Genomic DNA, 11,987 nt, shown 5'->3' with positions numbered 1-11,987 from the left:
TCTCAGTCTGGGCACCTGGGAAGTATCACAGTCCTCCTTAAATCTCATTCGATTTGTGTGGCGCATATTTATCTGGTTCTTTCTTGTACCAATATTTATGTGTTTAAATAAATAAATAAAATAAATGTGTGAGGACTATGATACTGTCCGGGTGCCCAAACCGAAGCAGGTGGTTTTCTTAGGGGGCCACACCCAGAACCTTTGACCTAAAGGTCTAACCCACAAGGTAGTGGAGCATTTTGAGGAGATGCAGTTCCATGGTAGTCGATGACCAACAGTTGGTTCATACGCTATTTGTTCCCTCAGGATACTGGAGAGCCCATATGCACCATTTGTTTGGAATCAGGGTTTTCCAACTCCCCTAGGTGGATCCTCAACATCCACCAACCCGGTTAAAGCACCGGACATTCGCTTTTCGTCCTCTCACTTTTGTGAACAACACCATCGCCACGAGAAGGCAGTGAGTAGGACTTCCCTGGCAGAGGCTATATATTCGTGGTCATGTGAGAGCATTTCGAGAGGGAGAGCAGACTCTCCCCACTCGGCTGTACCAGGACATTTGGGAGCGAATAGATGGAGTCTAGAGATGCCGTTTGAATCCTGAAACAAAAGTAGGTGGTTCGGTGTTAAAATATGAAACTGAATATTTATTTAACTAAACACATACATATTGGTACAAAGGGGCACCAGATACAATGTGCCACACAAAACAACGAGATGGGAAGAGAAAGGGGGAAGATGTGTATATATAAAGGAAAAAAAGAGATGAGTAATGAAGGGGGGAACTGAAATGTACAACCGGAAGACTCTTTCAGTTAAGAAAGTTAGAACCACTCTTCATGAAGAAAGTAAAAGAAGGTTACACCAGGATCGCCACTGGCTTCTATTCTGAGCCATATCTGATAACGTCTCTAGCCACTTTGTTGTACCGTCTCTCGGACCCCAGCTAGGGAGTCGTGAAGGACCAACAGAAGCCAGTCCTTTGCAGCTTTCTTTCATACCACGATACCATGTCATACACTGACCACCTCTCCGCTTTTTCCAACCAGTCCCAGTGTCGGCAAATAATGCACGACGTGGAATTCTCTGGGACGACATTCGTAAAACATGTCCAAGCCACCGAAGTCGGTGTTTCAAGATGGTGACACCAATTGGATTGTCGCCTCAGCGCCCGAACACACGATGCCGAACCTGTGCATTACTAACATGGTGTTGCCACTGGATGTCAGCAATGCTTCGGAGACAACGATGATCGAACACAGAGAGATGTCTAACATCCTCAACTCGGAGAGGCCAGGTTTCACAAGCATAGAGCAAAACTGCTCTCACCAACGCGTTTGGCGGAGGGTGAAGATATGATCAATGCATCCTCGACCAGAACGAAAACCAGCCTGCTCCTCGCGAGTCAATCTTTCTCGGGTTTTAAACAACCTACGAAGAATGACAGAAGCCAATAGTTTGGACGCAGTCGGAAGTAGACTTATCTCCCGATAGTTGTTACAGGAACAGCGTGAACCCTTTTTAAAAATAGGGACGACTATCGACTCATTCCATAATGTAACACTTTCTAGCTTCCAAACCTTTGTAAACAACACAGTCAATTCCTTAGTCAGAAAGTCACCACCATCTTTAAAAAGAGCCGGAGGTAAGTCATCTGGGCCCAGTGATTTGTAGCGCTTCAAGAGTTGGAGTTCCTTGCGGACTTCCGCCTCGTTTGGTGGATCAGTCGTCACCGGCCATGGGGGGCAGGACAAACTGCTTGATGTTGCCGGAGCAGCAGGCCGGTTGAACTGCCCTTCGAAAAATTCCGCCCATCGTCCAAGACGTCGAGAGATGTTAGTGATTGGCATCCCGTCATCCTCGTGGATTGTTTCACTCACACCAGACTTCTTGCTGCCAGTGGCTCGGATGAGTTGGAAGAGCTTCCGGCAGTTACCAGATGCAGCTGCTGCTTCCATCTCATTGGCACGCTCCGACCACCAGGCTTCTCGGTCCTTACGCAAGCTTTTCCCAATTTCGTTGTGTAATAGCCTTCGTTTGTGGTCAAACTCACGGTCACCCGGAGTAGACTGACGGGCTTCCATCAGTTGTAAGGAGCCAGAAGAAACTCAGTACTTATAAGCCTGACGTTTCGCGAAGCTGCAAGCGACCTTACTCGCCATTTTCATGGCGTCATGCAGTTGCAGCTAATGCTCATCTATACTTTTCGGTGGGATGGTAGCTAGCCTAGAAGCTAGCTCCGCTCGATACTTACTTGCAACAGATGTTGCAACCAGTTTACTGTTATATCCCCCGGTGAATTACGAATGGTAACTTTTAGGTCTATTTATGGATCAATGTAATATGCCTATTTCCTATTGTACAATTATTACGTAACTGAACTATTCATATTCGTATTTCTCTTATCATTAGCTTTATTTTGACCTTGACTTATTATCATACGATTCTTGAGTTATCATCAGTTTATTGACTATTATTCACAGCCACATTCGGCTAAATATTGTACAAATTTTATTATCTATTTTATGGGTCGATATGGTTGTTTGTTTGGTATACAAACTCAGTATGTTTGAAATACAATGATTGATACCACTGAGGCTGTTATTGGTGTTTTGGACTTAACTGGTTGGGCTAGGCAGATCGCAGGACCGGTTAGCACTGTAGACTGCTCGTACGGTTTCGTGTCACTGTTCCAATCGACAATTCGCTGCTCCCTGTTTGGCGGTCTTATCGCGTCACCCATCAACTAGGCATCCACTCGGCCACAAGCATAACATTTACTAACATCGATCCGTTGATGGTGGTCAGTCCTTCGGCCACTGAAAAGTAAGGTGAGATTGGCGCAGACCAGGGCATGATCAGACTCCAGATAGGTACTCCAAAAGGAGCGGCAGTCTTGTACACAACCACGCCAGCGGTAGATGATCGCGATGTGATCAATTTGAGTCCAGGTTTGAGATGCAGAAGAAGGACGCCAGGTGGCACATCGGCGATGACTGTGCCGGAAGTTACTGCTAGCCAGAAACAGGTTGTAGTCTGTGCACAGTTGCAGCAAACGGTCCCCGTTATCTGTCCTGCGACCAACAAGTCCCCATCGACCACCTAAACGAATCTCTTCTGTGCCTAGACTCCCGACCTGTGCATTCAAGTCTCCGGCTAGTACTATAATATCTGTCGGACGCGCTTTCTGGAGAAGAACAGTTAACTGGTGGTAGAACTCATCCTTGATTGCATCCGGGCTGCAATTTGTCGGGGCAAAGGCGGAAATGATGAAAAGACATCGTTTCTCACGCCGGTTTCTTCTCACTTTGATGGAACTTTCTAATCTAACAACACATAACCGACTGTTAATGGGGATCCAATCGATTAGTGCTGCCTCAGCTCTAGCGCTTAGTGCGACACGAACGCCAGCAAGACCAGACGAAGATGCCACAGGGTCCCCGGATAAGCGCACGTGAAACAAGTTTTTCGAGGCGACAGATGGAGAGCGAATTTGTAGTACTTCACTAGAGTCTTGAATACGGGTCTCGGATAGACAGCAGACGTCAACATTAAGACTTTCTAAAGACATAGCCAGCCCTATCTGTTGTCCGATCTGCATTAGTGTGCGAACGTTGAAGGTAGCCAGCTTGAACGGTGTACGTGGTTTCAGAAAGACTGGTTCAATATTCGTAATCGGTGGAAGCATTCACTTTCAACCAGACAGTGACTAGAGATCGTTTAGATAGAACAGAGTTTCACCATGGCCGAGTTGCTGCATAAGTTGAAAAGTAAGGATACACAAATCGGGATTAAAAGGGAGTGAATGAGCGACATGTTAAATAATAATAGTAATGTAAATTGTCTGGCTTCTAGTAGGAGCGAGAATAGTATTGTCAGTAGAAATCGTCATTTCCTTTATTTGTGTGTGGGCTGTGATACTGCCCGGGTGCCCAGACCCGAAACTGAATTCTGGAAGCCGACATCAAACCGCAGATCTGTGATGAGCCAAACAAAATGAAATATAAACAATGAAGCACAACAGAATTAAAGTGAAGTGAAAAAGTGAAGAGTCGAGTTGTAGTTAGTTTTCGCACAGTGAGGTAGGATTAACGGTTTATTGCTTAGCCAGTTATCTGAAATACTATTCCATAGACAGTACTTACGTTGTACATACTTGTTTTTGAAACCACTGCATACAACATCACTATTGCTCGTTATTTTATGATTTTGTTCTTGTTACCTAACCTTCAGCTGATTCATCCGCCTAGAAACACAAGTTTTGATAACCTTAAGAGTTTCAACCCAACACTTAGTTTAGTTTATTGTCTCGCTTCATCCATAAATAGCTCATAGTCTTACTCATGTAAAAGAAGTTGCAGAATCATAGCTGTTCAAGCAAAAACTAGTAGTAAGCATCAATGTCTGCTAATTTTCTCACTAGACCGCTTAACGGAAAAATGCATTGCTAACTGTAGGTATAAGGCACATAATTTGAAATACTACAGGTTTTTCCTAATCGGTAAATTTTTCTCTTTCAGGTTTCATACTACCGTCTTCTTATCTTAAATCTTTGTTATGTCTTCGTTACCTGAAGGTTGGGTATCTCGAATCAGTTCCAGTAGTGGTTTGTTTCTAGTTTCTTTTTATAACTAAACAAATGTTTTCTTAAGGAAAACCATATTATGTTAATACAGTTACAAATGAGTCACAATGGGAATTTCCTCAACACCCAGTAATATCATCTACAAATAAAGTACAATGCTTACATTTACTGGTGAAGCACAATGAATCTCGACGTCCTTCATCTTGGAAACAACAGAATATCACTCGATCTAAAGATGAAGCCTTAAATTTAATAAAAAGTAAGTTTATCACTGTTTCTTGTATACAAAACTAAACTCCTTATTGACTTCATGCATTTCTTTTCGACTTGATGTATGTGTTGCATCTAAACAAGATTACTAGATATTAAAAATGGTCGAATTAAATGTTCAGCGGACACTATAAACAAAAAGTGGATATGGATCTGTAGAAGAGCTTTTACTGTCTTCAAAAAAAGGTCAATATAGAGACCAATAGTGGTCAAATAAACATTTTTAATCTGTTAGTATTTCGTTACAATTGAAAGCTAAACTAAATTAGATACTAGGAAACATGTGGCTGATTTCAATGTAGCCATTAATCTGATTAAACATAATGTGCACCATTTTAAGGTGAGGCTTTTGGAAACAGTCGCCAGAAAGCCATGCTTGACCCCTAGATTTCTTGCTAGTTGCGAGTCGGGAGCTAAGAAGTATCTTTTGTGGTGTTTTCTTTGAGATATGGACTCATTTCCCTCAACGCCTTAATCAAAAACGTTTCCACTGAGATATTCAGCTCATGACTGAACTGGCGTTGTTGTAAGATTGAAATTTTCACATTGACTGATTAATAGTGTTCGTACTGATTGTTCATATTCATGAATGTGTTTCTCCTTTCCGCTTGTCCTTTCTCTTTTAGAATACAAACAACAAATTGAATCTGGTGAATATACATTTGAAGAACTTGCCCGAACTGAAAGTGATTGTAGTTCAGCTCATTCTGGCGGTGATTTAAATTTCTTTAGTCGCGGTCAAATGCAAAAGCCATTTGAAGATGCTGCATTTAAATTAGAAATTGGTGAAATGTGTGGTCCTGTATATACAGATTCTGGAATTCATTTAATCAAACGAATTGCATAATAAAAAGAAAAACAATAAAACTATAATAGGCTTTAAGTATTTCACTCTTTTGCATTTGATTTAAATAAAAGAATGTTTATTAATATTACTTTTATTTTTATTTTTTATTTAAACACATAAATATTGGTACAAAGAGGCACCAGATATATATGCGCCCTACAAATCTCGTTTGATTTGTATGTGGGCTGTGATACTGCCCACACCGAAGTAGGTGGTTTTCTTTGGGGGGGGACACCCGGAGCCTTTGACCTAAAGGTCTGATCCACAATGCAGCGGAGCATAGTGAGGAGATGCAGTCTCATGGTAGCCGGTGACCAACGATTGATTCATACGCCATTTGTTCCCTCAGGATACTGGAGAGTCCATGTGCATCATTGGTTTGGAATCAGGGTTCTCCAACTCCCCCAGGTGGACTTTCCGTATCCACCAACCCGGTTAAAGCACCGGACATTCGCTTTTCGTCCTCTCAATTTCGTAAACAACAGTTATGCTGCGAGAAGGCAGTGAGTAGGACTTCCCTGACAGATGCTATATACTCGTGGCCATGTGAGAGCATTTTTAGAGGGAGAGCGGACTCTCCCCACTCTCAGCCATACCAGGGCATTCGGGGGCATTAATAGTACTTGACTTTCTTTCTTTGTTAAAACTCAATAACCCACTATTTCAATTGACTATCTATGTGTTATAAACTGTAGAATACTTGTTATAACTCTAAGGTTTCTTGTTATAACAGTTCTTTCACTTTTTACACGTATGTGGGACGTTAATTTACCTTAGACGAATATCTGCACTAGATTACCTCTCCCCACTCTCGGCCGTACCAGGGCATTAATACACAGTAACCCACTATTTCAGTTGACTGTCTTATGCATTGTAAATTGTCTACCTTTTTGACTGAAGTGGTTAACAATGATTCGAGAATTACTTCTGTATATCTTTTTATGGTGTTTTGTCTTACGTAAGTTGGATTGTCTATTCCTTGAGTTTTTCTTTTTTAGCGTAATGCTAGATAATATCGCTTTAACAGTGAATGAGAGTTTTTTTAACTTTTCTCTATGTTGAAAACGTTGATTATACTAAAGTATTTTATTATAATTAATGTTGCTGCCCCCAAATGCCCTGGTACGGATATGCGTATTCTTTATTTCAAGCATACTCTGTTTATATACCAGACAGACAGACCGCATCATACTATAAAATAGAAAATAATATTTGTACAATACCAAGCCAAACGTGAACGTGGGATACAATAATCAATAAACTGAATATAATTCAGGGACAGTAAATCGTCCAATAAAACTTTATAGGTCAAAATGAAGCTTATAATAAGATGAATGTAGATATACACAATGTAGTTACTCAATAGTTAAACAATAAGAATATATATATAGAATAATAGTCCATTAATAGGTCCTGGGAGTTACCCATAGTTATGTCTTCAGCAGGATATAACAGATTCTGACAATCAAAAGTTCCATCTCACCAGTTATTTTAAAGCCTCTTCTAAAACAGAAATACGGTTCAAAAGAACAAATGAAACTGAGGAGTGTAAAGCTAAGGATGACATTGAATTCAAAATTTACTTACCTACGCCTGTTACTCCCAATGGAGCATAGGCCGCCGACCAGCTTTCTCCAATTCAAAATTTAAAGATGAATAAATACTTCTGAGACCGATTTTACTGTATATTATCCAAAGCCTTCAAAAAGAACAAATGACGAGGTTTATAATCAGTCAACCTATACAAGTAAAATCCTCAATTTTAGAAAGCACTAACTAGAATCCGGAGAAATGAAATCTATTTGTTAAAGTAAAATCAATGAACACCCTTCAAGAGGCTCAACTACAAAGGGTTAATCAAGTAAAAAATAACTGTCGCTAAAAAACAGATGGATTGAATTTTTCCTTGGATTAGTTTTATATTAGTTAGATTTCAACATACAACATAGTGAGATGGTAACATCTAAAACCGAACCTCAACTATGAGATTAACAAAATTATTCAGGACATCTATCCAAACATCTCTATTTCGAGTTCTAGCTTCTATTCGATACAAAAAAGAGAATCTTTCTAAGCTTGTATAAAGCATCTCGATGCTATTTTGTAAGTGGGGATTTCACGGTAGATTTACTATTTTTGTATTGTTGGTAGATGTCAACCAACGTGGTCTTAAACCTAGTAAGTTCATCTAGTGACATGGAGACCAAATCTAGCCTGTTCAATTATCTGAACACTTCTTATTACGTAATCTTATAATTTTTATGAATGTTATTTCAACATTGATTCAAGACTTTATTATTCTTATCACAACTAGTACACCTGTCATCACACTATCAATTTTTACTCTTTACTTATTATGTTTAGTTATGTAATCTATTCCACTGTTATCATTGTCTCATAAACTGCCTTGATTGGTTTAATAATTTCGTTTATGCATATAAATATTATTGTGCTAAAAGATCCTACCTACACAGAAAAGAAATAATCAGTCATTGCTAGGTGGTACACCGATGGTCAGTAATCACTAGACAGGTAATAAAACCAAAGACAAGAAAAAATTGCTAAAAAAATAACTATTGAACCCTTGTACTCGTGTCGTGTATCTATGCAAGCCTTTCTATACAGAAGGGCCTATCGGCTTTATCAACTATGTCTGGCTGAAAGAGCCACTTTATGTTAGAGTAAAGCCTGATAAGGATCTAATTGAAAACAATTTTGTTCGCTTATACTTTATTTTTTATGTTTTAGTTCACAATAAGGGAAATAATAGAGATAGAAATCGATTCAGTCAGTCAGTTACAACGTAGAACTTCGTACCTATGTACATCAGTTAGAGTTGCCATACCACATCAACACAGAGATACAGCTGTTGATTCAAATCCCATAGTGGTAGAAGTAGTAAAAGTATAAGCAGTAATCCGAAAGATTAGGGTTTGAAGATGTTGTTCAAGGAGTATAATCCAGTGAAATAAATTTGGAAAGAGAAAAAAGATAGAGACATGAAGAATTCAGAAGACTAGAATTTGGTAGAACACAAAGAGTGGATGCACCTTCGCCATTGCAAACAATTTTGAGCCATTTCATTCAAGGTCTCTAACCATCGATTGCTATCATCTCGCGGATCCCAACCAGGTAGTCTACACCTACCAACATGGCTTAGTCCACTTGTCAGTGACTTCATGAAAATGATGAATACCCCTTTGAATTCTAACACTCTGGATTAGAGAGATCGTCAAAATTCATCAATAAAGATATGGAATAGAGCAGCTTGAATTTAGTTTTTTACGTTAAATCTGGAGAAAGAATTTGAATTTCTCTCCTGAACACTATAAACATGATATACTACTCGTAAAGAAATATATAAGTTTATATAATTGAAATCATGAGTCAATTGGAGCTAGACCATAATGGAAAACCTGGAAGCACTGGACAGCCGTTTCGTCCTATTGTGGGACTCCTCGGCAGTGCGCCTCCACGATCCCGCCTCGTGAGATCCGAAACCAGGATCTATAAGTTTCGCGCGCGAGCGCTTAACCTCTAGATCACTGAACCGGAATGTCTAACTTTAACCAATCCACGAAATTGAGCAACCATTCACCATTATCTTCAATGAGCTACTATTTCACAACTATAATAATCAAAATAAAATCAAATTCTCACTGCGATTAGAAATTGTAGTTTCTGGCTAAGTATACAGAGTTTAACCACGAATTGATAGGTTGTCATAGTTTTTAGGCTTATACATTTAGCTATGCAGATGATTTTGAATGATGATTCTAGTGGGATCATAATTGGTAATGCGTTCCGAAACTGAGCTGTTAGTTATTTTGGATTCTCCTTTTGGAGAGTATACCGGGTAATGCTTTGAATCACATTTAGAAAGCATTCACCTTGTACAGTTAATGTAACCTTCTCTATAAGAGGAGGCGAACTTGTAGGTAAAAAAATATTATGAGCCAAAGAGAAAGTTTATCCTTAATATTACCGATGAATGATAGTGCACTTGGGAAGGTCAATGAGAAGCCCTATGGACTAGAATGTTTTTTTCAAAGATTGCAAAAATGACTATTTCCAGGATTTCTGCTGAATTATTTCATTTGAATACAACACTCATGAAGAGAGTATTCGTTGGTACTGTAAGTAATTATCAAGGTTATACTTTTGATTTTACGTTACTGTTAGTTAACTCTGGAGAATAACCATTTCTGATGAGTACTGACCACGTTTAAATAGTTTTTTATCGGTGTATATTCATCTGGTTTATAGAGGATACAGAGTAAATTAAGCTTCTTTCCTTATTCAATGAGATCCAGTTATAGAAATTTGTATATTGACCATATCAACGAATAGGTTCTAAATGAGAATGAATCAAAAGTTTCTGTACTTCAATTGCTCTGGAAATTTAGCGATTCATGTATGAATTCTGTGTGCATAGACGGTAAGTACAATTTCTAATTATATCATGTCCATACTACAACTTCTAGTTCATCTTAGTATGATTATTAAACTAAGAGTATTTTATAATAGCAGCAGTAGGTCTAAATATACACAAAGGGAATAGCAAGATTCTCCGATACAACACAACATGCACCAATCAAATTACACTTGACGGAGAAGCTTTGGAGGATGTGGAAACCCTTACATAATTGGGCAGCATCATTGATGAACATGGTGGATCTGATGCAGATGTGAAAACGCGGATCGGTAAAGCAAGAGCAGCATACCTACAACTGAAAAACATCTGGAGCTCAAAACAATTGTCAACCAACACCAAGGTTAGAATTTTCAATACAAATGTGAAGACAGTTCTACTGTATGGGGTGTAGACGTGGAGAACTACGAAAGCCATTATCCAGAAGATACAAGTGTTTATTAACAGTTGTCTACGCAAGATACTTCAGATCCGTTGGCCAGACAATATCAGCAACAAGCTACTGTGGGAGAGAACAAACCACATTCCAATGAAAGAAGAAATCAGGAAGAACTGCTGTATGTGGATTGGATACACATTTTGAGGAAATCACCCAACTGCACCACAAGGCAATCCCTCAAATGGAATCCTGAAGGCCAAAGGAGAAGAGGAAGACCAAAGTATACATTATGCCGTGAAATGGAGACAGACATAAGAAGAATGAACAAGAATTGGATAGAACTAGAAAGGAAGGCCTAGTAGAGAGTGGGTTGGAGAATGGTTGTCGGCGGCCTATGCTCCATTTGGGAGTAACAGGCGTAAGTAAGTAAGTATTTTATAATAAGTTGACCGGATACCATCAGCAACGGCCTACTATGAGGGAGAACAAACCATCTTCCGGCTGAAGAGAAAATTAACAAAATACGATGGAGTTAGATAGAACATACATTACGGAAATCACCAAACTGCGTCACGAAGCAAACACAAACTTGAAACCATCTAAAGAAACGACATAAAAGAAAAGCCAAAGAACACACTACATCGAGATGAATAGTGACTGGAAACAATTGGAAACGATTGCCCAAGACAGAGTTCGATGGTGACTGTTAATGAGTGACTTATGCTTCTCCACGATGGTTAACAGGTGTAAGTAAGTAAGTAATTAAGTAATTTTATAACAAATATATATTTATATATATACATGGTTTTAAAACAAATTTTCTAATGTAAAATAGTTAAATATACATTATTGAAATCATGAGTCAATTGAAGCTAGACCACCATGGAAAACCTGAAAGCACTGGACGGTCGTTTCGTCCTATTGTGGGACTCCTGAGCAGCGCGCATCCACAATTCCGCTTCCAGGTTTTCCATGGTAGTCTAGCTTCAATTAACTCATAATTTCAACTATATAAAACTTATTAAAATCTCTACAAAACCCTTTTCTGAAAGTATACATAAGTTTCTTGTTGTTGTTATTGTTTTAATTACATCACAGATAATTAATTAAGAATAATGCTAGAAGAAAAATGAAAGAGGTAATCAATTCATCTGGTTAGCGTTTTTTAGCGAGTTGGTTTTCTACGGGATAGGGTCGCTAACTCCATGCCCAACCCTTCTACTTTACCCGGGCTTGGGACCGGCAGTAGTCCCCGCAAGGAGCTACATGAGAAGAATGAACAAAAATTGAATAGAACTAGAAAAGAAAGCCCAGGACAGAGTAAGTTGGAGGATGCTGGTCGGCGGCCTATGCTCCATTGGGCGGGGTAACAAGCGTAAGTAAGTAATCAATTCATCATCAAATGGATGATCATTTCAACGGTATACTTTTTTTCTTTATATTCCATTATTCACATTCTCATCTTTATCTTCAT

At 39.2% G+C, this 11,987-nt stretch overlaps 1 protein-coding gene across 1 annotated transcript; it reads left to right on the top strand.

The window, feature by feature from the left end:
- Positions 1 to 4,557: 4,557 nt before the first annotated feature.
- Positions 4,558 to 5,702, top strand: Smp_162890 (putative rotamase; the record flags this gene model as incomplete). Its single annotated transcript, XM_018790243.1, has 3 exons — positions 4,558 to 4,606; positions 4,653 to 4,848; positions 5,543 to 5,702. 3 exons carry the CDS (start codon positions 4,558 to 4,560, stop codon positions 5,700 to 5,702), a joined length of 405 nt encoding a protein of 134 aa, XP_018655605.1.
- Between the last annotated feature and the right edge of the window lie 6,285 nt (positions 5,703 to 11,987).

The sequence above is a fragment of the Schistosoma mansoni genome, chromosome W, assembly GCF_000237925.1.
Source record: "Schistosoma mansoni strain Puerto Rico chromosome W, complete genome".
In the NCBI taxonomy this organism is placed as follows: domain Eukaryota; kingdom Metazoa; phylum Platyhelminthes; class Trematoda; order Strigeidida; family Schistosomatidae; genus Schistosoma; species Schistosoma mansoni.
The sequence above is the reverse complement of the archived record's forward strand: the minus strand, read 5'-3'. Positions and strand labels throughout refer to the sequence as shown.